The sequence below is a fragment of the Ursus americanus genome, chromosome 29 (genome assembly GCF_024610735.1).
Source record: "Ursus americanus isolate L20-20 chromosome 29, mUrsAme1.1.p, whole genome shotgun sequence".
Lineage (NCBI taxonomy): Eukaryota > Metazoa > Chordata > Mammalia > Carnivora > Ursidae > Ursus > Ursus americanus.
Window position 1 is genome coordinate 25458437 of NC_142155.1, and position 27650 is coordinate 25486086.

General features: G+C 38.4%; 1 protein-coding gene across 28 annotated transcripts in view; it reads left to right on the plus strand.

Annotated features, from left to right (window-relative positions):
• The window catches only part of PKHD1 (PKHD1 ciliary IPT domain containing fibrocystin/polyductin), a 513811-nt gene that overhangs the window by 388640 nt on the left and 97521 nt on the right, over positions 1–27650 (plus strand). For 25 of the 28 annotated variants that reach the window (XR_015722268.1, XR_015722269.1, XR_015722271.1 and 22 more), the window contains 3 exons: positions 12446–13460; positions 23400–23535; positions 24486–24573. Coding sequence is in view for 21 of the 28 variants with exons in the window: in XM_087857019.1 (XP_087713145.1) it covers positions 12446–13460; positions 23400–23535; positions 24486–24573 (1239 nt within the window). In the remaining 7 variants the exon portion in view is untranslated. Of the gene's footprint in view, positions 1–5986; positions 8197–8217; positions 8254–12445; positions 13461–23399; positions 23536–24485; positions 24574–27650 lie in introns of those variants that run through there. The other 3 variants (XM_087857031.1, XM_087857033.1, XM_087857030.1) reach the window with 3 other exon arrangements.

A 27650-nucleotide genomic window follows, 5' to 3' on the forward strand; every position in this document is an offset into this window, starting at 1 on the left:
AGATGTGTGTGTGTGTGTGTGTGTATCTGTGTGTATTTCTTTCTCGCACATGTTTTTTAAAATCATAGATAGTATGTCTGCATTGTAAGCATTTTCTTCACGTGTAACTTGTCTCTTTCAACACTGTTCATTATGAATGCTTGCAACACTTACAGGTGCTGTTTCAGACAAGGCAAATGTTATTAATTTGAGATGAGGATGGTGCCAAAAGAGGCCAAAGGAGAGTGCAAAGTATCTTAAAAACATACCTCCTTTTTTGATTATAGCTAATGAAGCAACTTATATTTATTAACACATGTTTGTTCCTGACTCTGCACATACCCCATTTCATTTCATCCTGTCCATCAGCTTGTGGGTTGGGTGCTTTTACAAATGAGTTAACTGGGTCAGAAAGAGGATAAGTAACTTGCCCATGGTTTTGCAGCTAGAAAGTGCAATGCAAATCTCTCTGGCTAGAAAACCTGATCTCTTACCCGCCAAGCTGTACTTCCTGAACTTGCATTTGCTTTGACTGTTTTCAATGTATAAACTTTTATTCAAAGAATAAAAGTCATAATTGAGACCATACCCATTGGTGTTTGCAGGGCAAATCATAATACAACAAAATAACAAAAACATAAAAACATTTTCTAAGCCACTATTTTAAGCAAAATGTAAATGACATTTCAACATAGTAAAAGAATACAAAATAGTCTGCTGGAATTTGTTTGAATAGACTTCATTGATAAAAATAGGTGTTTTTTTAATTAAAAAAAAACAAAAAAATAGATTGATTCAGAAGGGTCTATTTGATACATATCTGACGCTCTTCCCTCATCTTCATTGTCATTTTCTCACTTACTTTCATCTCCTGATCATTTTTTCCCCTCAACATTAACACTTCTATAAAATGGAAACAAATATTTGGAAATACCCATCCAAAGAACTTAGTAAAGACAGAAAGACCTTTCACAGAAGGCCGTACAGGCATCTTGCTTCAGGTAATTGTTGGTTTTATATAGTGTTCCATTTTTCTCAGATTAGATTGGAAATGTGTTCCCTTCAAAAATAGACCCAAGTTCAAGAACTTCGGTGAGATTGCTCATGAAATTGTGGCAAATCCTAGAGTGCAGAGCCCCTGAAGTCCATCTGCCCATTATCTATGCCTATAGAGGTGTGTATTTCTCATCTAGCAGCTTCCTGCTCCTGTGCAGTCCCTTCAGTCCTGTGCCGCTGTCTCTGCACTTGGGACTTCTCTTTTCTGCCCCCTCATTACTCCAACGCATTGCAAGCCAGTGCACCATGCCAGTCACCAGCTGTAAGAGTGCTGTCTTTTTCAGCAAGAATGATCCCAGAGGAGACTATGCTCTTAAGCACCACTGGTCAATGAATTACAAAAGCCAAGCTGGCAATACCTTAATTTTGAAACTCCCAGTGCTGAACTTTATTTCCATTAATTTTTCAATTTAATGAACTTTAAATTTCCCAAATTAAATTATCTTATAATCCCATCTGTGGATGTGAGTGTATGTATAAGCGTATCTATCTTACCTCTTTTATAATGACTGGTACTACCCTATGGTGGTCACTCAACAGAAGTTACAGACCTCTAATTCTAGACAAGTTAGCAAGCCTGTGTCTTCTGTCATCCATAGGGAATCTATGAGGCATGAGAACACCATTCTCAAGTCACCTTACAGATAAAACACAACCATGATTTCTGAAGTTTACAAAAAAAGTCTTAGCTAGAATTCCTCATTCTAAAAGAGTAGACAGTTTTTGTGTATTCTTTCTAGTATGACCAAAATGTTTTCTTTAATATTTCTTTCCAAGATCTCAGTTACTCTCTTTGTGTTTTAGGAACACAGCTTTGAGATTTTGGAGTCTCACTCTTCATAGCCTGAGGGTCTACGACAACATCTATAAATGGGGATCAATTCAACCTGTCTACACTTTATTTGATCTGTGGCCATTTATATTTGTTAAATTAGAAATAATGAGGTGTAAATGTTGTTTGACAGAAAAGAATTGTAAATGATTTCTTTACCTTTCGTGAAAATAAGAGAATGATTATATATTTTGTTTTTGTCAAAATCTCCTATACTTTACTGTACCATGAATGGGAAATCTATCACAAAATGGCTAAAAAAAATTATTGAGGGAAATGGTGATGTTTACCTCGAGGAAAAACATCATTAATGTTGATGTATTTCGTTCAATTTTAAACATATAAATTTCTCCCTTTTGTTGAAAGGGGAAGATGGAAGGATCCTATGTGCCTTTGAGTCAAAACATTTATTTTAAAAATACTTTTTTTTCTTTCCTCCTGACCCATTTTTCTAAATAAAAGATAGAAGTTGTCTCTTTTTTTCCCCTTTCTTTTAATTTTTTTTTCCTAGCAAAGACGACCCCTTTGGCATATTTTCTTTTCAAATGTGAAATGAGGTGGAAAATCCTCATTTCACGACAGGAAGGACAAATATTGACACAAAGTTAATATTTGTTAGAACCCCTGGAAGCAACCTGAGTCTACATACACACACACGCATACGTACCTTCTCCTTTTTCTCCTCCTTCACCAGGCGCCTAACTCACTTCCTTTCTTGGCTTTTAGGTCTGTGGTTTCCAGTTGAGGGAAAGGTGGATGGGGCATATTGTGTGTCTAGGATATTCTAGGATGTTAAAGAATACACAAAGCAAGTGTTCGTGTGCACACATGCACACACGAATACAACCTGCTTAATCTAATTCCCCCCACTTAGAGAAGAGCTTCTGGACTTTATCACTGTGCTTGTCCATCTTGAATGCAATAGCATATGCCAAGCCAATACTCAATGGTCACTCAGCATTTATTAAGTCCTGTCCACTCTTGCCTGTTTGAGAGGAATGCCCTGGGGTGACTAGGCGGCTGGCCCTGACAGGCTGTGTCACTTATCTCTTCACATTGATTATGAAAGTCAGCTGTGGCCAGACCTTGCTTTTTTTCCCCTTCTTCTCTCAGCCCCTCTTACAAGCACCCCTGCCTGGATTTTCATGAGGAAATAATCAGATTAGGCCTTTCACGGTGAGTTCATATGGAGTTCTCTTTCTCCAGTGTGCTACTAACTGAATAAACGTGTTTAGTGGTAAATTGTAAATGACATTATGATTACCAAAGCCAGCATGGGTTTCATTTAAAAGTGATCAGAATTGCAGACCACAAAAATTGTGACTGGCAGATAAGGCCATTTGGAGAAGTGGGAAAAGAAAAGACAGAAACAAGTGAGAAAGAAAATCATTACTCAAAACTAAACCTTCCCCCAACTGAGAGAAGCAAGAGGGAAAGAGATCCATAGGAAGAAAAGATGAGACACTATTTCGAAGGGAAGCTAGCCTGTGTCTGTGGGCTTCTGCCAGCTGTGGCCAGGACAGTCAACGATGACGTCTGCCGGTCATGGTCACAGCTCTCTCTTAAGTAGTGTGTATCCTCTCCCACAATTAAAAACCACGCTTATTTAGCAGCTCTGGAACCCTAATGCATTGCTTACATATGCTTTATTTTTGCCTCCCATCAAAACGAAAATACTAGAATTGATTAACTCTGGAGATGACATAGGAAAGTGGATGGAAAGATACTGATAAACCACCCTGTCTCTTAGTCAGTGATAAGTGCCTAAGAAATAAAAATAAAATTTCTTATTTATGAACACCAGGACTCCAAGTTTAGCTAGAAAACGGAATAATCAATGTTACTTGCTGATAATCTTTAGACTGGCGCCTTGTTAAATATGCGTGTTTAGACTTCTGGGATAGTATGCTAAAATATTAAAAAAGCCAAGTGGCAATATAAAAAAGCAAATGGAATCTCACCAGATATATGATTTGACAAATAATGGCAAAAAACCCAAAACCTCTCCCTGAGTTGCTTTCACTAGACTTTGTAGAGATAACTCCTGATGATCGTGGCACTTCTCAGCCAGTATTACTCGTCACATCTGCCCCTGCATCTAAGTAAAACCCAGAGTAAAATTATTTGGATTACATTGCTTTTCTCTTCCCCCTTTTCCTCATTACTATTACTACGTAGTTGTGTGAGTCAAAATTGTGAGTCAATGTTTCTATCTATGAACTAGGGATAATTAAACTTGCCATGAGGAAGTTTTAGGTAAAGGTTAGGGAAGGAGGAAGGAAGGGAGGGAGGAAGAAAGAAGGAAGGAAAGAAATAGGGAAGGAAGGAAGGAAGGAAGGAAGGAAGGAAGGAAGGAAGGAAGGAAGGAAGGAAGGAAGGAAGAACCACCAATCTGATGGCTTGAGGGCATCTTTGTAGTGAAGTAAGTCTTTCTTTGCTCTTCCAGTCCTTATCCTGTCCGGTTCCCCTTCCAGATATGACTTCCATTAGTCTGTAGACTTGCTGTCAGATATTTCTATACCCGAAGCTCTCCTGGGCAACTGTTTTCTATTAGTTGCAACAACCATGGGATGGCCACCATCTGGCCACCTAAGACTAAGCAGTAACCAGAGTCGCCCATTGATAAGCTGTGAAATCCATAAGACCCCTCTGATAATGTCCAACTTCCACACCACATTAGAGAGTATAAGGGTATAGCATATTTTGCTTAGCATCCCTGTTTGTTGCGTTCACCACCACAAGTCCACCACACACTATTGACATCTCCACAATACACATCTCTTGCCTAGTCATTCACAGACCCACCCAACCTTTAAGTCTCTTTTTCCAAATCTTGCTCCCAGTGCTGTGTGGAACTCTGAAATTAGAATCAACAAACTGCTGTCTATTTTCATAGAGTGTTCTGGAACCTTTTTACCTCCAGCTTATCTATTGCTGCACCCTCAAACCTTGAGGTTCTTCCACGTTTCGATGTTCTTCGCATGCTCTATGTCATATCCCTTAAGTAAACACCCCTGCTTCTCTGAGGCTGATATCCTTAGGCTCACTACCTGCTCTCCCTACTTGATGTGTCTTATAATGACGTAGGAGGCATTACTTTTCACTCCCTGAAAGCCATTGAAACTAGTTCATGGTTTCCTTCTCCATTCTAACTCTGCCATCGCTCTTATTCAGGCAAAGAATTCATCTGAAACCTTGACTGCTTGGAAATAAAGACTACCCAAATAAGAAGAAGCAGAGGCTGTTTACCCTGAGTTTGCTATAGCAAGTGAGTTAGCGGCCAGCACTTGCTCTGGCAGAGGCTCAAAGGCTGGGAGAGGGAGAAAGCTTTCTGGTGGAAAAAAAGGAAAGACTTCAGGTATACCCTGATTGGAAGCTGTTGTTGGCATGGGGAAGCTACAGGTGGGCTCATCAGAAATGGGGCATCCTATGTGATTGATGAGAGACACGTACTTGGCTTTCTTCATTTGGCCCTAAGTTGGACGTGGGGAAGGAAATTGGGGAGGTCGACAGTTATTAATCAGGTGCTAGCTGTTGGGAGCTGGTTGTTTTGAGGGTTGTTGTTTGGTCATCCTGGACTAGCTGATGCAGATAGAAATGTGACTTTCCTTAACCGTTTGTGCTAATAATGGACTGGTTTCTTGGCCTGGTCACTGTAGACTGTGGATCAGAGTTCTGTTTTCATATACAGTCTGGCTATTGTCTGTGTATTTAGTCTCTTACTGTTCAAATCATCTTGAGGCTTCTCTAGGAGAATACCTGGTACAGAGAAAGTCTTCCATAAAAGTTGTTATTTTTTTTTTCAAGTATGCTTTTTCTCCATTCTACCTTACTGAATGCAGGCACAGCACTGAAATTGTCATCACCACCAACTTTCAAAATCACAAACCAAGTATCCTACTCAAAGACCATGACCCATGCCTTTCCAGCTCACTCAGTCAAGAGCCCTTTCCTTGTAACGTTAAATCTATGGCCACATGTCCTTTTTTTAATATACACAAGCACCCCTTGCTTCATTTCCCTCCTTATGCAGCTGAGATGTGCTATGCTTCATTACAATTGGTTCTTTGGAAATATCTTTAGTATCTGTGATCCTCTGCCCCTTCTTCTTGGTCACAGGCAAAAACCTGACCTTCAGTGAGCCCAGCCACCCTTTTTTCCTGATGACATCTTACTACGTATATCCAAGGCATTTGCTCCTCCACTCTCTGCAACCCAGGCCAACTTACTGTGAAGGTGATGGAGTTGAGCTTTCAAGGGTCCTCGCTTACACAAGCCACTTCCAAGATTCCAGAAGGAATGCCAACAGTGTGTTTGCATGGCCCTATGTTTTTGTAAATTTTTTAAATTTGAGATATTTTAACCAAATTTTAAGATAACACTGTCTTCTTGCTCGAAATTCTCCTTCATCATAAGCACTGTGAGGGTGGGTACCAATGGACGCAACATTTTTAAGATCTAGCTAAGGGGGAGTTGAACTGGACACATACTTGTTATGTTATGGGTTTAAGAGGATGTGGTTCTTGTGGTTCAAAATCACTTCTGTATAAAGGTCCTACTAGCCATTTATGTCATCTTACCTGTGCTGTGACACACAGGAACCAGACCCTAGGTCTCATGTGTTATGAATATACCCTAAGGCATGAAAAGAAAGTGAGAGGTGGAGGAGAAGTAGGTTTTTGAGTTGACTTTGCCACAGAAGTTACTCTATAAAAGCCTATTCAAGTATTACAGCTCATACATGAGGAAAACTTTGTAAGAAATGTCCCATATTTGACAGTTCTGAACATTTATACATTACCAATCATGAGTTTTGAAGCGAAAAGGAACTTTTCTAAACTACCAGTGATAGAAAATAAATGTCAATCATCCAGGTTGAAGGCAAGACTGAATTACCTTTCTATCCCCCTGTAGAAAATATTACAACATTGTTTTCATATAAAAAAGCAACACAAAAGTGTGCGAGAAGAAATAGGAAAAAGTATACAGTGGTATGTTGGGTACTTAATTAATAGTATTAATTTTCCCTAGATTTTATCATGTTTATGGTATTTATGGGGTTTACATTTATTACTGTGTTGTGACTTCTTTTTCTCATTTAAAAATTTTTCTCATTTTTAATTCACAGTTTTGTATAAACATGAAAATCCAGAACAACTGAGTTCACTCCCCTTGTACAATGACAAGTTTCCCACCATTTTCTCAATCTGCAAACATTCCACGCATCCTCTCTCCCTGCATCCAAGCCCCCAACACATATCCTCACCCCTGACTTCCAGTTGATAACCTTGTTTGCTTCACATGTCCCAGCAGATGACTGCCTTCCGTCTGCCTCTCACCTCAAGCTGCACGAACACTTTTTGTCCTTCCTGCTCCAGGAGACATGGAGTCTTTTGACCTACCATATCCCACCCGTTTTTAAAAGCTCTGGACTCTGTTCTCCCTTAGCCTCTCAAGGAGTTTCGTCTGTCATTCATCCACTTCCTCTGATGCCAGTCTCTCCCTTTTTATGGATTCTCTCTCATTTGCAGAATCTCAGCTAGTGTCTAGACATAGCAATCTGTCTTTTGTTTCCTAGTACATGTTATAAGGCTCTGAATTACCATGGTTATGTCCCAGCTGCTCTTCCCAACCTCATCTTGAGTGCCAGACCAGAGTACTTCGGTAAAATTAAGTATTAAGTATTTTAAAAGAACCTACTTTTCAGCTCACATGGGGCACTTCTTTTGTATAGAATCCTTTTGTCAAAACTCTAAGGTAGAAATTGCAGCTAGAAGTAAGCCTATCCTATCAGAGATGACTGTATAATGGTTTAGTGGAATTGTTTTGGTTTTGGTTTTGTGTGTTTTAACTTCCTTTATAAAGAAGGATTTTCTAGTTAACTACAATAACATATACACCATGTAAATAATTTCTTTTCTCGGTGGGTAAGTGTTACTTGTATGCAGTTTTATCTCCTTTACAAAGTGGTGGGAACAATCACATCCCAATCACCATTCTCAGACTACTGTCAAAGAAACTTCAGCTTTGACTTCTGAGACATGTAGGCCAGAAAAACACTCATAAGCTGGACAGCCTGAAAATATAATTAATACATTATTTATTACAGACTTTTTATGGTGTTATTCCTATGATGGCAAGAATTGTAGGATATATGATTTTGGAGAAAAGGTGTTTGTTTTATATTTTGTCAAGAAGACTTGAAACAAAGAAGTAATTTAAGTATTCTTTATATTTACATTGGATCAAATGGGTATGTCTTCCATTTTATGGGGGTATGGGGAGGAAGGCATGGGGATAATATTTTATAATAACCAATGTTTCGTGAAACTTCTTTTTACTTAACTTAGGAGATACTAATTATTGACTTCATGAAGGTCAGAGTGGTAAGTCTCCAAGCAAATGTCTCAGACATCAGAAAGCATGTGTTCCTTTTATAGTAAAACGTTCACACACAGAGCTTTAAAACACAAAAAAAGGAATATATTAGGAATAGAAACAATGTGTGTAATTGGCATTGCATTAGTTACTCTGAATAAGGAAAAAATTAAGTTTAAATAAGCAAATAATTCCTGCATATTTGTGTAACTGCGTGTGTCTGGCATTTAATCTTTATCACATCATAGTGCTTAAAAATAACAAAAAGCAACTCGCTCCTAAGAGTGAAAAGAGAGGTGACCTAGTAACAAAACCTCCTTCCTGTTAACAGGTTCAGCATGCACGAGGGATTCAATAAGTGTTTATTGAATTTCTTGTCTTGTTTCTGGGGTTCATAATCTAACTCATACAAAATTCTGACCGGTTATGAAGATTTGACAGTGACTTCTATTCTATCACCTTATTCCTGAGCTTGTCATGGGCCTGGGTCCTGGACCCTGCAGGGTGTACACATGCTTTGCAGCACAGACACAAGTTGTGCTTTCTTGAACTTGCACATTCAAATTCTCTCTGACCCTTTCTTATACAAACCCTTCTTTCCTCCCTCATTCTATTCTTCCTCTTAGGATCCCGCCTCCAACATTGTTTGTTAGTCATATTCTGCTCCATCCATTGTCACTGCTATATAAGGGAATAGGGGGCACCTGGGTGGCTCAGTGGGTTAAGTGTCTGTCTTTGGGGGTGCCTGGGTGGCTCAGTTGTTAAGCGTCTGCCTTTGGCTCAGGGCATGATCCTGGCGTTCTGGGATCGAGCCCCACATCGGGCTCCTCTGTTGAGAGCCTGCTTCTTCCTCTCCCACCCCCCTGCTTGTGTTCCCTCTCTCGCTGGCTGTCTCTCTGTCAAATAAATAAATAAAATCTTTAAAAAAAAAAAGTGTCTGTCTTTGGCTTAGGGTCCTGGGATCGAGCACTGTGTAGGGCTCCCTGCTCAGCGGGGAGCCTGCTTCTCTCTCTCCCTCTGCCCCCCGCCCCTGCTTGTGTGTTCTCTGTCAAATAAATAAATAAAATCTTTAAAAATAAATAAATAAGGGAATAGGGAGCTTTGGATCCTGCAGGTAGAGATGGCTTGAGGATCCAGCTTTCTTGGTGGACTAGCTTCCGGGAGTCACATATAAGAATAAATGAATTGATGAAAAGAACTCTATACCCGACTCCTTTGAAGGTGTGCATCCTACTAGTTTAGCTCCTATGCCATGTTACTCTAAAAGAATTTGAGTCACACTATAAATCATCCATTTTGTTATTTTAGCCTTGGAAGGCACCTGCCATCAAGAATAGAAATAAATAAAAACTCATGTTTCTACATGTGTATTTATTTAATGAATTAGTCAAGAAAAAAATGCTTTGTCACAACAGAATCAGACAAATCAGTTATGTGATTCAGGAACATAAAAAAATTCATATAGATATAATCATCCATAATTTCAATCTTCTGGTTTAATGTGAAATAGATGGATTTCACCAAATATTGAACATTATCATATATTAGAGTCAATTCAGGGAACAAATCTCATAAGGTTTTGTAGTATATTCTGTTATTGTTGTCATAAATTGGTTTAAAATATATTCAAGCTATAGGATAATAATCTTATAACTAGATACCTGGCAAGAATAGATAAAAATTATTTTAGGGGTGCCTGGGTGGCTCAGTTGGTTAAGCGTCTGCCTTCAGCTCCGGTCATGATTCCAGGGTCCTGGGACTGAGCCCCATGTTGGGGAGCCTGCTTCTCCCTCTTCCTCTGCGGCTCTCCCTGCTTGTGTGCTCACTCTTTCTCTCTGTCAAATAAATAAATAAAATCTTTCAAAAATTATTTTAAAAATAAGAGTTTTGAAAAGGACACTACACATCAATCAACTAATACATATTAAGAAGCATTTATTGTGTTTGAGGTTGGGTGTTAAAACCTGTGGTAGTTTAAATAGGAGATATGATCCCTGGCCTTAAAAAATAACCACTTAAGGGCAACAATACCAACAAATTCCACATGATTTATCAAACTGTATACAGTTAGTAGCAGAGTGATGAGAAGCATATCAACTGAGAGTGAGTATTTTATTTAGAGACAGTTCCAAAAATTTAGCAGTCTGTAGAGATCACTTTAAAAGATGTTGTATCTCCTGAATCAGAAGCAGGAGAAACAAAGTCAGAAATCTATAAAACTGGATGGAATGTGAACAATTAATCAACATGACATCAACATGGCTGGAAAAAAAATGTGTTAAAAGAAGGAGAGTGAGAGGTAAAGTTTAGAAAAGGGGAAGTAGTGTGAGTCAGGGTTTTTTGTTTGTTTGTTTGTTTTTTATGAGAGAAGGCTACCTAACTATCTCATTTCAAAAGAATATATCTGTGGTAGAGACTGTTGTGTCAGAATCTTAGAGCACATGTCTTTTAAGATCATGGAATTAATTCCCTTCATACTAGTTCCATGCTTCTGAAAACAATTCTTGATTTAACATTAGTGTTTCCATATTACATGACCATAGGGAGAAAGCATGTTATGTAAGAATAACCCTTCTTTTATGTTTGATAATTATATCTCTATTTAAATTAATAACTTAGTATTCAATTTAGTGATTCTATCACTTTAAGAGAGTTAGAACAATTTGAATTTTCTGTTTTATCTTGTGTCTGTTTTCTATTTGTCTATTTCATCTACGTTGATGAATTTGTTAGCATGAGGTTTGTTTGTAGTAGTCTCTTAATCTTTGTAGGATCTGTAGTAATAATCCTTTCATCCCCGAAACTGGCGATTTGTGCTCTTTTTATCTTGATCAGTCTAGTGAAGGGGTTAAACAATTTGTTGATATTTTCCAAGAATCAAATTTTAGCTTTGTTCACTTTCTCTATTTTTGTTTCTTTATCTCTTTTCTATTTCATGGATTTCTGCTGTTATATTTATTATTTCCTTTTTTCTATTTACTCTGGATTTGCTTTGCTTGTTTTAAATTTGTAAGGCAGAACCTTAAATTATTACTTTTAGACAATTATTCTTTTGTAATATAAGCACTTAAAATTATAACTTTCCTTCAAAGCACTGTTTTCACTGAATCTAACAAATTTTGACATGCTAGAATTTCATTATTATTCGGTTTGAAATATTTTATAATTTCCCTCATAATTTTGGCTATTGTTGTTATTATTGTTGAGGCACAAGTAAACCATGTGGCCTACTCCCAAAGCAACATTTTGGTAATTAAATTTATTGATGTCATAGACAGCGTTGGCACAGATTTCTAAGCACATCATATGGGAGGAAGGATATAGGAGAAGGCTAGATCATGTCCAAATGTAGTAATTTTCTTTTTTGGTTCTAATCCTGAGGCTAATTTGATGACCTTGCACTTAAAGGCAAATTAAAATATCTTGAAAATGATACAAGATACTTTTGTGAATATCAACTTTAAATCAGTGGAATTCTGTATGTTCGAAGTTAAAATATCCCTGTGGATTCAGAACAAGAACTACTTACAGTTCATAGACAGGAGGATTAGGAATGGTAGGAATAATGGGTAATGCTGTTTCTTAAACTCTTGATTAGCCCCAGTCATCCTCAACTTGGGCTCTATTTAATAGCAATACTCCCCAAATTACTACTTTCTTCTTTTCTCCTTCTTATATATATATTTTTTACTCTTCATGTTTAGAGAAAAGAGAGAATGAGAAAATTGTATAGTCTGACATCCAAACTCTTTCACAACCTTTCACAGTATACCTCTTCAATTTTAATACACCTCCATAAATTCTCCATTCCAGCCCCCTCAATCTACCTCCCTTTTCATTGACTCTAATATTATTACCTCTTTCTCCCCTATCCTTTTTCCGCTATGGAGGCCTTAGTGATTATTCCTTTTCCTTAATTATTTGACTTATTCAAATCTTTTTTAACTTAGCTATTATGTCCATTATTACCTTTAAATAATACATATTATGCAACATGTACATTTATGTTATTAATAGCTGTTATTTAATATATGTATCTTTTCATATTTTACCCAGACTTCTTTGCATACTCAGTATCTAGCACATTTAAAAGTTCAATAAATGTTTCATAAGGTTACAGATGATAATAAGAATGATGGATTGCAAATAATCTTTGAGAGATTGTGGTTTATATATCACTTACCTTCTTTTATTTTATAGGTACATTTAGAGAAGAACAGAAATGCACATACCGAGTCCTGATACAAGGCTACATCTGCAAACAGACTGACCAAGTGATCTTAATTCTTGACAATGCTGATGCCACTTTTGCAATGAGGAAGTTATATCCAGTTGTATCTGTTACTCGTGGTTTTGTTGACACCTTTAGCAGTGTAAATGCCAATATTCCCTGTTCTACTTCAGGGTCTGTATCTACTTTCTATTCCATTTTACCCACCGGAGAAATCACCACGGTCTGCTTTGTGGATCAGCCTCCCCAAGTGTTACGTTTTTTTCTATTGGGGAACAAAAGTACCTCTAAGCTTCTCTTGGCTATATTCTACCATGAACTCCAGAGCCCCCATGTTTTCGTAGGGGAAAGTTTCATTCCACCCATTCTGGTTCAGTCGACTTCTTCACTGCTGCATGAATCTATTGGCTCTAACTATTTCAGCATCTTGGATAACCTCCTGTATGTTGTCCTACAAGGACAGGAGCCCATTGAAATACGCTCAGGGGTCTCCATTCATTTGGCCCTCACTGTGATGTTTTCAGTCCTAGAAAAAGGCTGGGAAATCATCATCCTCGAAAGACTAACTGACTTCTTGCAAGTTAGCCAAGACCAAATCAGATTTATTCATGAGATGCCTGGCAATGAAGAAACCTTAAAGGCCATTGCTGACAATAAAGCAAAGAGAAAGCGCAATTGCCCAATTGTGAATTGTGCCAGTCATTACAGAGTTGGTCAACGTAGACCTCTCATGATGGAAATGAGCTCATATAGGGTCCCACCACCACCCACTATGGAAACTATCTCAAAAGTGATAGTCATTGAAATTGGTGATCCTGCAACTATAAGGAGCACTGGACAGATTTCATATTTATCAAGTAATAAATTACAGAATTTGGCTCACCAGATTATCACTGCTCAACAGACTGGAGTACTAGAGAATGTTCTGAATATGACTATTGGGGCCTTACTGGTAACTCAGTCAAAGGGAGTCACTGACTATGGGTGAGTACTAATTATAATAACATCTAAACAAGGGCTGATTTCTTCGGTGCATATTGCAAATGTCAGTCAACTTCCACTGAATCACATAACCTGTTTGTTGCTTAAGATAAGAATAAAACCTTAGAGAGTCACTTATAGACTTAAATTATTAATTTAAAAACTTTTTATTAAATCTATAGTCTTCATGACTATTCTATATTTTGGGTGGTTGAAGATGTTATATTTTGGTACCTTAAAGTGAAAAACATGTAGGAAGAAGTTTTTCCAAAGCAGTTTGTTTTCAGTTCATTTGTTCATTCTTTTATTCATGTAATAAATTTAAGTAGCAGGCTTTACTAAAGTGAAACAGCTATGATCTTTGCCTTAAGGGTCAGAAACACTACGTTTCACAATTCCAACAAGCTACAAGCTAAAAGTTGAGTACTGTGGAGGATGATAATAATTCTTCCTACGGGGACTGGGGAAGGGACTTAGTTTAGGAAAATTTTGGAGGGATGACTAGGAATTTACTAGGGTAATGCGATGACTGATTGGGTTTTATTTAGCCTACGATTATAAAGCCCTGAAGAGGATGAAAAAACAGTAACATCAAAATAATATAAAAGAATATGAATGTTCTAAAATCTCATTGAATAATATATCTCAGAATCTAAATAATTTTACTTATTTCAGGGATCCAGTATCAACTGAAAATGTGCATGGGTTTGATCTTATTTTCCAGTAGAGGTTACAAGTTTATAAGGAATGTATCTATGTTGCCCACCTTTAGCCCTCTATAACCAGCAGTGTTCATTTGTGAGATGGTTGGTTTTATATATGTTTCTTAAGCATTAGAACAAGTTCATCTTGTCTCTCAGTCTAGGCTATCATTTTTGGTTCTTTTGCATCTGCTAAAAATTGAAGCTTGGGGCTTACAGTCTGGAACTTATGAGAGAACCTTAGATGAACTTGGGCTGGTCAATTTATCCCTTGGCTAACACAATCCATAAAATTGAGAGTAATCTACCCTTGCCTTCCCTTATTGTGTACTTCTCATGCTTCTGCATTTACTAAGCTCAGAAAAACATTCAGGTAAATTTAATTCTGAAATGTCTATTGAACAGAAATCTGTTCAAGGATTCCAAAATATAAGCGTTTACAGTCAGAATAATATAGCACAAAGGATGTTACAGATCTTACTCAGTTCTGTGCCATAAACATAGTTGGCAACAGGGATACTCCTGCCACCTACAATTTGCTTTTTCATCTTATTTGTGGTAGTACTAATAAATAAACTATTGATATTTAATGGATATCAGTTACTTCCATGTATCATCTTCAATGGATATGGGATTTGCTATAAAATAAGAGTAAAAACAAAAAGAGACACCTTCACATTGTTAGGCATATTTAACTGATACATTGATTGCCTTCTTAAATGCAGAGCAATATATCCAAATGAAAGCTTAGCTAGTGTTTTTGTATCCTATTTTACCTGAATTACAATGTAGATAGGTATTCCTTTTCCCAACAGTACATTAATACGTATGGGAGATACGAGAAGAAAACTCAAGCAGTTTTTTTTCCCTAAATTCTTGTTGATTTGAAGGCCTTTAGGAATTGCTATCTTAGAATTAAAAAGTATTCGTAGTTCCATGATTGCTCAGAAACTATTAAATCTTGGATATTTTTACCGACCACCAAACTGTACCATGTTTTATCGTTATGCTATAATGCATGGTAACATAAGAATCGAGAACCTGAAAAAAAACGATGCCAATGCACCTTCACTTGTATTTAAATATCTTTTTCCTTTAGCCCAATTTCATTTAAATCACACTGAGTTCTTATAAATATATTATATGTATGGCTGACTATAGAGAGAAAAAGGGCCCATCCATTGCTAAATTTTATTTAGATTTTACAGTACTGAGCTTTTCTAATAGGTCATCATTCCCAAATATTGATTTTTGTGTTACGTATAAAAAGAGACTCCGTGAATATTTAGCCTTTAAGTAGAAGGAAAGAAAAGTCAAAGAGTAGAACAATAGAGGTATAACAGAGGAAGCCCAGCAAGGAGAGCGGATCCAACACCAGGTTAGGTACACACATATCTGTGGGGGATGTCATTCCGTTATGAAGAGGCGAGACAGCTTTAGAGAAGAGATCACCTTTATGGCCCACCATCCATCATAGCCCTTGTGTTTTCACTTTTGACTCAGATATTTCTGATTTAATAAGAAGCTGCCGAACATGTATATTATAGCATCGATTTTTCTGTTGGGATGTGTTCTATTCCCCCATCTCTCTCTGTCCCTCTAGTATTTTAAGAGAGATTTCCATCATCAGGCAAAAAGCAATCTTCTGAAGATAAGGAAAAACTGCTGCTTAAGTATATCTGAATAAATCCCTGCAGAATGAGAAATGCCTTGTCCTAAGGGATTGAATGAAAATTAGCAAGGTTTCTCATGGTCCAAAGAATTGCACAATATGCTACACAACCCTGGAGCCTGGTGCAGGCCTCGGGCCAGCCCTGTTTCTTTCAGCTTTGATCAGTGTCAGTTGGGGACTTCCATTGAACTCACTGGAGAGCCATTGACAAGCTAATGAACTGACCTTGACACAGCAGGATCAGCCCAGGGAGGAAGGCCTTTCAGTGAAAAACACCAAGGATGTTCCTGAGAGGTTCACTCGTGCTAATATAATGGGTTTGCATGCATTTCAACAAACTGAGGCCATATTGGGCAGTTACTTTTCAAGGGGAGTACTACCAGCTTTCAAAAAGCTAGTAACTTCTTTTTTAGGGGGTAGAAATGGAATTCTCTCTACTTTTTAATTAAATAATACACAGTGAATTGGCCTCTCCTGGTCTTTGACCTCTTCTAGAGACATCTGAATTTAAATTCTGTCTGCTAGGCAAAGTCAATTCCATGAACCTGTTTTCCATCTTCCAAAACTTCATTGACCTCTATTGTCAATATTTCTCTCCTTCCCTGCCTTTTAGTTTACACCATTTACGCCAAATGTTTTACACCATTTTTATTCATTTTTATTCTTTTAAGTAATTTCAGTGGAGTAGGGGACACAGAAATAAACATAAGGTCAATCTGCCCTTTTTACATTGGGCATTCTCCACAGGAGTCTTATTTGTCTATTGTCTTTTATCTGGAATCCTGGCAGGAAACATTTAATATTGCTTACCTTTCTTTCAGTAAATACTTGATTTTTGCTCTCTTAAATTTTTTTCCTTCCTTTCTCCTCTTCTCTCTCCCTTTCCCCTGCTTCATTACAAACAATTTTCTTTTAAAGACCTTTAAATAAATTAAATATATCTGTATCTTTTATGGACGTTTAAATATTGAAATGCCAAAGCTATTTGTGCCTGGCAAAATTTCTTAAATGGCCTCCCAAAGATGTGCTGCCCTAATCCCAGGAATCTATGCATATGGTCAGATAGCACTTCATTAAATACAGTATGTCATGTGGCACGGTTGACCCAAAGAGAGAATAGCCAAGGTTATCAAGGTGGGCCCAAATAATAACATGAGCCCTTAAAAGAAGAGAGCTTTCTCCTGCTCTGGCAGAAGAGAAAGACAGAGAGATTCAAAGTGTGAGAAGGACTTGAAGTGTCACTGTTTTTAAGATGGAAGGGACCACATGGAAAAAAAAAAGCAGGTGGAATACATAGAGAATGGACCTTGGCTGACAGCCAGTGAGGAAACATGGACCTCCATTCTACAGCCACAAGGAAATAAATTCCACCAACAATCTGAATGAGTTTAGAAGTGGATTCTTCCTGAGAGGCTCCAGCAGTAAACCTAGCCAGGACTGTCTGGACTCTTAACCCACAACCCAAACATAATAAGTGTGTGGTAATTTGTTATGCAGCAATAAAAATCTAATATGCTATCTCAGATGAAGTTCTCTGTTAATGACATTGCCAGGATCCTCGGCTCGTGCATGAAAACGGTTCTAGTGAGGGTGAGCAAGACACTGTAGGAGTTTCTGTGTGTTCTTGAGCCCATCACCTTAGTATCTTTTTAAGTTCCCTTACTCTGTGTAAATAGCACCTTACAACCAGACTTGGACTAGAGAGGAGAACTAGCTGAGACCATTGGTGAGACTAGCAGTCCATTGACACTCAGTCTCCTCTAGCATCTTCTTTTGTATAACCTCTCCATACCCCCAGGCACCTGCTCTCTAGGAAACAGCTGTTGGGAGTATACAATAACAGAATCTTCTTTTTTTTTTTTTTTAAGATTTTATTTATTTATTTGACAGAGATAGAGACAGCCAGCGAGAGAGAGAACAGAAGCAGGGGGAGTGGGAGAGGAAGAAGCAGGCTCATAGCAGAGGAGCCTGATGTGGGGCTCGATCCCATAACGCCGGGATCACGCCCTGAGCCGAAGGCAGACGCTTAACTGCTGTGCCACCCAGGCGCCCCAGAATAACAGAATCTTCTGATAACATGGGAGGACATTCTTCCCAAGACTGGCAGAATGTTTGTTCTGGAAGAGATTTCTGCCAGCTTGTTTTTTTCCTCCTTCGTGGCAAAACCACTGATCCGCCATTGAAGAATGTTTCTGTGCTACTTCTTCTTTTTGCTATAATACAAATTCACTGCTTTGTCAAGTTAGGTGAATGGCAAAATTGTCATAATGGTATTTCCTATATCTGGCTTTGTGGGAAAATGAGATGCTCTGCCTCGGCAAGCTTTCTATTTAATTAAAAATTGTTTCTTTTATCACTACATTTTAAAAAGCGTTCATCTCTTAAACTAAAACAAAACAAAACAAAATAAAAACATATTATCCAGCCTTATTAAATGGGAAATAATGTAGACCATTCACATTTTTTATTGATGATTCATGGTCATCATTAAAATTATCATTTATTTCACATCTGCAGTGATACCCTTAGGGACCATTGTTCTTACATTAAATGGCCCCAGACCACTAAATCCTTGATTCTACTTCTGCAGGTTATGTTTTTCTGCTATTTTCCTTGTAAACAGGATGTTAACTGTAATCCATTGCAACGGCTGACATATCTGCATCCAGCAGATCCCCACTCAACATTCGCAAGTAGTTCTAACTCCAAAATTGAACCACGCTACCTTAAAATCAAGTAATTAAGATCTCTGTGTATGGATAGTGAAGTTGTAGGTACATATAATAAGGACTCATAAAACCTTACATTTCAATGTCTTTTATTGCCCAAACATTAACTGAACAGCTATTATGTCCAAAAAATTATATGGCTCATATGAAAATCTAGAGATTTAAAAATTAATGGATAGGCAAAACAAACATTTGCACAACTATTTAAAAGAGTATGTTATATTAAATCTAATTCTATAATTACAAAGAAATTAATTCGATATGAACCTGCTTCACCATTAGTCTAGTTTTTCATAAAATTAACTTTAGTTATATTAACTTTAGTATATTTTTATCTTTATAATAATTATTAGGTCAACACTTCAACTTACTATTATATTCCCAAGAGTGCCTAAGCACAGTGTCACGATCATTAAATACTTGTTGCAAACAGTGAAATGTAACCTGTTTGGCTTCTCTGCTATTCTGATACTCCTGTGTAACCAATATCCTGTATTAAATCTCTTCGATCAAGTAAACCTTGGATCTTGTTTTCCTGGCCCCACTATGACTGCTACAGCACCCTAATGCAAACAGGACATTTTGAATAGTTTGTGTGTGATCTTAAAGACTGTGTTCAGAGTTTCCATTATCCCAGATAAGACAGTCATGATACATTTATTACAAAATATTATTTTAAATGAGTTTCCATCCAAACACTTAGGTTTTAACCTTTGAGTTGACTTGTTGGAAGATGTGCCATGTCTATTCTCTGCCTTTATATGCTCCTGGCACACTGCAGCCTACACCTAGGGTGACTCAAGTCTCAATTCAAAATGAATAATTTCAAAGAACCACAGAGTTTAATAATAAGTATTGGAGAATAGCAGTAACCATACCAAATGAGGAGTATACCAGCACTTGAAGTTAGCCAGGCCAAAATAGGTAGTGGCTTTCCAGAGGCAGGTAAAGACCGAAGACCAGAGGAAGTACGTGGTAGTACTGTTTTGTCGTAGTGTTACTACGGTAACGTATACTGGGTACTTACAGTGTATCAGGTTTGGAAGTACTTCGTTGTAGTGCCGGAAGGAAACTGTCTGATCACAAGACATTTCTTCCCTCTTCTCTCCCTAGGAGTTGACAGCAGCTAAAGGCAACTGGCTAAGTCTAATAGGGAGCATAAGGACTGGGAAATATAAACAAAATGGTATGTGTGTACTCTGAGAGATAGCCAGGAAAGTCATTCTTGCCTTACAAACTACATGGGGGGGAGCATTATGTTCCTGAGGGACAGAGGTCATGGTGTTTTATTTATCTTTGCACATCTCGCAGTGCCTAGAACAATGTTTGTCCATAATAGAAGGGTTACTGTGTTCGTTAAACTGAGTTGACTAGAAAGCTTACTTTTTTCTTCCAGGAAATCTTGCAACCTTCTTTGGAATTCAAGCCCCCTCATGGCTCATGTAGATTCCGCCCTATCTAGCCTAGTCAAAACGGGAATGACTGAAAATGCAGGACACCTGAAACATTTAATCAAAACGTGGGGCACTTTTATAGGAACCTGACTTAGTAACTTTGAGGAGACGAAGGTTGAGAAGGGAACGAGGAAGTATCTCTAATGCCCCTACCTTCAGCCCACCCCCACAGGTCTTGCCCAGAGCCAGCCTTAGTGGGATTTATTTCTGTCTGCTAGGTTTGCCATGCGAATAGAAATAATCCTCTCCTCTACAGAGTAAGCGTTTCGGATCTGGCAGATTGAAAAGCAAGAGTTGGAGTGAATAGTGGTGATCTCCGAACTGGGAAATGACTGTATTCTCTTGATTTTTTTTCTTTTTAAGCTTGTACTTAAGCATTAAAAGGGAAAAGAAAATTCTTTCACATACCTGACTGGGTATTGGAAGCTGTTAAATAGTGGTTAAAACTGGGAGGATTGGAGGGAACTTTCCTCCCCCATTTTTTAAAGTTTGGCTGTAGGTCGTTCTGCCTGCAGGCTACAGTCACATTAGCAGTTAGAAATTGGATAACGACAGCACAATGACAAATCCAGGTTGCTTGCAATAAGTTGCTAATCCCTTTGCTTTAATATCGGAGCAGCGTATAATGATGTTTGGACATCACTCCAGTTTACTGACGACCCCACTGGGGCCAGCAATAGAACCTTACAACTGTCTAACAAGGCGTCAGGTGACTCCCGTCGTCACAGCAACGGACACTGGAATCTAATCTTCCCTCCATCCCTTCTAGCACCCAATAACGCCTAGATTATATAAGTGGCCCATCATTGCTTGGTAACTTGAATCAATTAACGTTAATTCGCACAATGCTATGATGTATTGTGATCACTTTCATTTCAGGGAAGGGGGAGAAATTGCTATAAGTCACCTAAAATGAGGTTGTCTGTGGTGCTGAGGTATTAATTGGGTGTCCATATTAAATGCAAAAGGAGCCCCATCGTGAAAGGAAAGTGGATGAGTGACTCTCTTGGCTGCTATTGACCTATCAGAAGAAGACAGTGCCCTTTTCCTTTGCTTTTATCTATTACAGTTTTCCCTATTGCGTGTCAAGTTGATGTATTATAAAAAATTCATTTGGTGACCTTTCACCCCCTTAGCAGATTAAACAATTTCACTTCGATGGCATCATTAACAGGACCCTGCATTTAATGATGATTTCTCTAAAAGGCCACGGAGATTCGATTTTAAGCTAACAGATTTATTGCACTATTATAACATATCGTAAAAAACTGTACCACCTACGGTCAGGTTTTAGGATAGAAACTGCTTAAGAGTTTATGTGGAGCTTAAAGTGGCATTACCTTGGGATATGCTGTAGCAGCAAGTCTCTGACCTCCAGTGAGATGCTGTTTACATTTAATAAGAGATGTTTGCTCACAATAAACTTTAAAGTGTGTCAGGGACGGGCCTTTCAGTGGGCTTTCAGGCGGCTGGCTCCCATCTCTTCATCTCTAGATGTCAAGGTACTTATGTCAGGATCTCCACTGGAGTCTTTTGGCTTCCTTAACCCCATTGCTAGCCTGCACCCCATCCCACATCAGGAAGCATTTCAGAAATGAGTTAGGGGAAAAATAGGATCTGGTAGCAATGTTAGAATTTTCCAATAACCTGGGCCCCATGGAAGGATAGAATTAATAGCATGGATTTTAAAAATCTGATTTAAATTGTTCCCCTTAAAAAAAAAAAAAAAAAAAAAAGAAGAAGGAGCCTTGCCCACTCAGGCTAAGCAAACTAATAAATGATGATTAGGCTGCTGTATGTTGCATTCCCAGTGAGTGATTCTAGCACAGAGGTCAGGGCCTTAGCCGACAGATGACCACAGGGGATTCTTAGGACCCCATATTCCCATCCTGTCTCCATTTCTCAGGTTTCTCGGGGAGGGGGGGGAGAGAAACTGCTTCCTACAGAAACTTCATAGTTTGTGGTCCACTGCTTTGCTCTGCCACTCCTTCCTCTTTTTAGGACTAATTGTCATCTTTGACTGGTACACACCTTCCATGTTAAATAAATATTTTACCCTTTTCTCCTTAGATGAGAGGGGGGGAAAAAACAGTTGGGGAATAAAGTAGTTGACTTACAAGCATTTAATTGAGTCAGGGTAGGCTACTTCTTTTTTCTCTTTTTCTTTTTTTTTTTTTTTTTAAATCCTAGCCTTGTTAGGACTGACCTAAGCTGTTTTGAGAATAAGTCAACAACGGATGCTCTATACTAGGGTCATACATGTGATATATGATGTCTCTTTATCTCCATGTAATTGCTAAAAATCTATTGCATGACTGCGATGTATAATATACGATAGGCTTAATAGGACAACAGATATCTCTCATGTTCTTTTAATAACATTTTTAAAAACACCTAAGCTATTGGAAAAAGATGTTTCAAGGTATCGTGAACTGCAGAACCATTTTGTTTTATTTTATATTTATTGTATTTTATTGCTAAGTCACATCAGCAATTAATGTGCTTGAAAGCGGTGAAAAACAGTATAGCTCATTGGTTAACTTCTCTAGACCTTGATCATACACTTGACCATTTGTGAGACCTTTGGCGAGTTACTTAAGCCCTTTGGGGTCTCAGTTTCTTCAAGTTTAACTAGAAGAATCTACATCACAGTGTCATTTTCAAGACTCAATGGGTTTATATGTGGAAAGCTTAGAATAGCACCTGGTACACAGTAAGTGCTCAGCATATATTAATTTTAAGTTATTATTCTCCCTAAGGGCTTCATTCAATTAAAATAGATTAATCAATTAATTCCACAGTTACTGAGCCTATTTAGTGCAAGCACACTGTGGAGAATGTAAATACGGGAGTTGTCGTGAGGATTACATGAGCTATTCTATGTAAAACAGTGCTGTTGCCGGAGTTTGCTGTCAGGCATCTTTTCCAATTCCTTTCAGTGACATCATCTTGGTACCACGGAATCAGCCATCATTGAAGTCTTTATACCGTAAAAATTGGAAAACATCACAAATCAGAGCCTTTTGGGGAGAGAGCTGGTTTACGAGCAGACTCATGAACATATCTGCACCTTCTAAATATTTTAGTCTGATACAGCATTCTTGGGGGTGATATTAATGAATGGTGATAAAAATCGATGTTCATAATTTGTGCTTTTTCCCACCCCTCCCACACACCCAGTCCATCCTTTAACAATGCTAAGCAAACAAAAAATAAACAATTATTCTTTGGTTATAAGGTCATATTTTCTATATACTGCATTACAAAGTTTCTAGAAACAACGCAAATGCAAATATTTTCACTGGTAATAATGCATTTTAGAAATCGTTCCTGCCATCACATCTGTAACCTTATGGATGTATTCTATGTTTGTCAACATGTGCCAGAAATACAAGCAGTTTTAAAACTGGGAACTTGGTATATATTCGGCCCTATGCTCTCTCGGTCCTGGTCCAGCCTTCAGATGGAGAAGTGGGAAAAGAACTTACAGTACAACCACAGCTCGTTTTTCTGGATAAGCAGGTAACTGGTTCACGGGGAATAGTCTCTCTTTAGAGCTGGGAGTGTGTCGTATCCGGCACACGTCACACGTTCACCCGGTGGCCCCTGTGTGCTGTCGGCTGCCCTGAGAACCTCTACAGACCTTGTCGTCTGCCTTCCATCTCACAGCTGGCTTCCTTCCACTTTCTGTGAGTGCACAGAATTTGATCAAGAGTAAAAATAAAATCCTGATGCTTTTCCTCCCTAAGCAAATCCTTGAGGCAGGTCTGTCATATCTTCTGGAAATCTAGCCTTTCCAAAGAAGTCATTTCATATGCTAATGAAAGAATGTCTGCGATCACATCTGCATTACAGTTTTATGTTATTGTAAATGATTTCTCTTATATGTGGTTAAGTAAATCATCAACAAAGGCGTCTGTGCTTAATTCTGATTTTAGTGTCCATGCCCTCTGATTCTATTTTCTCTCTTCTATATTTACTTGAGTCATGGGGGGAAGGAAGGGAAATATGGTTGTTAAATCTGCTTTCTACTCTTTACTGTAAAAATTCACCCCTGACTTGTTTGCACGGGGAGGAAGCCTGTGAGATTGAGGTCCACACTTGGAAACCTGTCCTTTTTGAAGTAATCTGGCACCCACTCAGCTGAGTCCAGCTTTCTCTCAATCGTGCCTTCCTTGTTAATCTTCAACATGTAATTCCACTCTTCTCCTCTGTAAATTTAGCTTGCCTTTCTCCTCTTCACTGACCTGCACCAACTTCTCCTGCAATAATCTCCATTCTCTTTTCTTGATAAGCTAATTTTGATATATTCTTAACATAAGAAAGAAAATATTCATCACGGTCCTTCCTTTGCCTGTCTCTACTGAGTTGTGTTTCATAAAAGATTCTGTCTGAATCCTTTTCTGGTTTGGAAATCTTCACAAAATTCTCTTCTCAATCCAACTCACCCCTCTTTTTTTTTCTATTTCCAGAATCAGAGAGTAGAGTCCTTGGGGCCCCCCTCAGAGCCCTGGGCCATTTCTGTTTCCCTGGAAGGGACATCGGATTCAGCGCTGAAAGGTCGGTACCTGTGACATTCTGACACCTGTTACTACTACATCTGCAAGAAAATGTTTGCAGCCATTAGAATTCATAGTAAGGAATTCTGGGGCATTTGGGTGGCTTAGTTGATTAAGCATCTGCCTTCAGCTCAGGTCATGGTCCCAGGGTCCTGGGATTGAGCCCCACATTGGGCTCCCTTGCTCAGTAAGGAGCCCACTTCTCCTTCTCCCTCTGCCTGCTGCTCCCCCTACTTGTGCTCTCTCTCTGTCAAATAAATAATTAAAATCCTAAAAAAAAAAAAAAAAAAAAAAGAATTCATAGCAAGGTCAATAATACTAAGTATCTTGGGTAACCTGGAAGAAATCTCCTTTATCCCCAGTCTACAATGCCACATCTGTAAAAAGGAAGATTAGACCGCCAGTGAATACTTAAGGAGCCACCTCCTCTTCTCCCCTTGCATAATGAAGGGGCATTTTTGTCATAATCACATCCTCACTATGACGTAAGAGAAAGGGCATGTCCCCCAAGACAAATTATTCTGGTACTGTATCATGGACTGGCCCAGGGAGCCAGGGAGCAAGTCACTGGTGTGATATGGTTTTTATTTTTATTTTTTTAAGATTTATTTATTTGAGAGAGACAGAGAGAGAGCACAAGTGCAGGGGAGGGGAGGGGCAGAGGGAGAGAAACAGAGAGAATCCAAGCCGACTCCTGGCTGAGTGCAGAGCCCACATGAGGCTCAATCTTAGGACCCTGAGATCATGAGCAGAGCCAAAAACAAGAGTCAGATGATTAACCAACTGAGCCACCCAGGCGCCCCTATGATATGGTTTCTATGGGGAAATAGAAGCACTCTCAGTGTTATGAAGAAAAAATGCAATGGCAAATGCAAAGCACCTGGTCCAGAGAAGGCCCTCAGGGTTGACGTTCCCCTCTCCACCTTTCCTTGTCCTCTGTTGCCTTCCTGTTCAGTCCTAGTACCACTGCTGGCTTGATTTACTTTCCCTGAAGCTTGTTCATATAAAAGTTAAAAAAAACACCGTTCTATTCTTTGCTTCTGTGGGTTTGACTGTTTTAGATACTGCATATAGGTGGAGTCATGTAGTATTTGTCCTTCTGTGACTGGCTTATTTCACCTAGCATCATGTCCGTAAGCCACCTATGTTGTTGCCTATTTCCGAATATTCTTTGTTTAGGACTGAATAGTTTGCCGCTGTATGCATGTATTGTATTTTTTAAATCCATTCATCTTTTGATGAACATTTAGATTGTTTCCATATCCTCACTAGTATGAAAACACTGCGATGAACATGGGGGTTTGGATACCTCTTTGAGATCTTGATTTCAGTCCTTTTGGATAAATACTCAGAAGTGGGCTTGCTGGATCATATGGTAATCCGGTTTCTGTTTTTGTGAGGAACCTCCATACTGTTTTTCATAGTGGCTGCGCCATTTTGCATTTCAATCAACAACGTATAAGAGTTCCAGTTTCTGGGGTGCCTGGGTGGCACAGCGGTTGAACGTCTGCCTTCGGCTCAGGGCGTGATCCCGGCGTTCTGGGATCGAGCCCCACATCAGGCTCCTCCGCTATGAGCCTGCTTCTTCCTCTCCCACTCCCCCTGCTTGTGTTCCCTCTCTCGCTGGCTGTCTCTATCTCTGTCAAATAAATAAAATCTTTAAAAAAAAAAAAAAAGAGTTCCAGTTTCTCCACATCTTCACCAGCTCGTTCGTTCTTTTCTTTCTTTCTTTCTTTCTTTCTTTCTTTCTTTCTTTCTTTCTTTCTTTCTTTCTTTCTTTCTTTCTTTCTTTCTTTTCTTCCTTCCTCCCCTCTTTCCTTCTTTCCTTTCTTTCTTTCTTTCTTTCTTTCTTTCTTTCTTTCTTTCTTTCTTTCTTTCCTTCCTTCCTCCCCTCTTTCCTTCTTTCCTTCCTTCCTTCCTTCCTTCCTTCCTTCCTTCCTTCCTTCCTTCCTTCCTTCCTTCCTTCCTTTTTTTATAGTAGCCATCCTAATAGGTGTGAGGTTGTATGTCATTGTAGCTTTGGTTTGCATTTCCCTGATTATTAGTGATGTTGAGTATCTTTTTATATACTACAGTTGTTGGCCATTTGCTGGTCTTCTTGAGAGAAATGTCTATTTGAGTCTTTAGCCTATTTTTTAAAATCGGGTTATCAGGGGCATTTTGTTTGTTTGTTTTTGGTTTTGTTTTGTTTTGTTTTTTTGCTATTGATATATAGGAATTTCTTACATAATTTAGAAATTAACACCTTATGAGATACATAGCTTGCAAACATTTTCTCCCATTCTGTAAGTTGCCTTTTCAAACTCTGTCGAGTGTTTGCTTCACTGCAGAGAAGCTTTTTAGGTTACTGTAATCCTACTTCTCTGACTTTGCTTAACATGTCCATACTACCCAAAGCAATCTACGGATTCAGTGTAATCTCTATCAAAATCCCAATAACATTTCTTACAGATATAGAGAAAACAATTCTAAAATTTATATGCAACCACAAAAGATCCTGAATAGCCAAAGCACTCTTGAAAGAGAAAAACAAAACTGAAAGCGTCACACTTTGTGGTTTCAAAGTATATTACAAACCCATAAAAATTAAAACAGTGTGGTACTGACCTAAAGATAAATGTATAGACCAACTGAACAGAATGGAGAGCCTGGAAATAAATCCACATACATATGGCCAACTGATATTCAACAAGGGAGCCAAGAATACACAATGGGGAAAAGGATAAACTCTTCAACAAGTAGTGTTGGGGAACTGGATATCCACATGAAAAAGAGTAAAATTGGAGCATTATTTTACACCATACAGAAAAAGTAACTCAAAACGGATCAAAATCTAAAACATAAGACCTGAAAGTATAAAACCCCTAGAAGAAAAGAAAGCTTCTTAACATTGGTCTTGGCAATGATTTCATAGATATGACATCAAACACACAGGCAACAATTAGCAGCCAAGTAAAAGGTGTACTGATAACTCTTTTAAAAAATCAGCTTATCAGATTTCTTATGTACCTCATGAATTGGTTAGGACATTTCTGTTGGTTTTGGGTTGTCTGCAATGTTTTTTTTTTCCCTAACTTG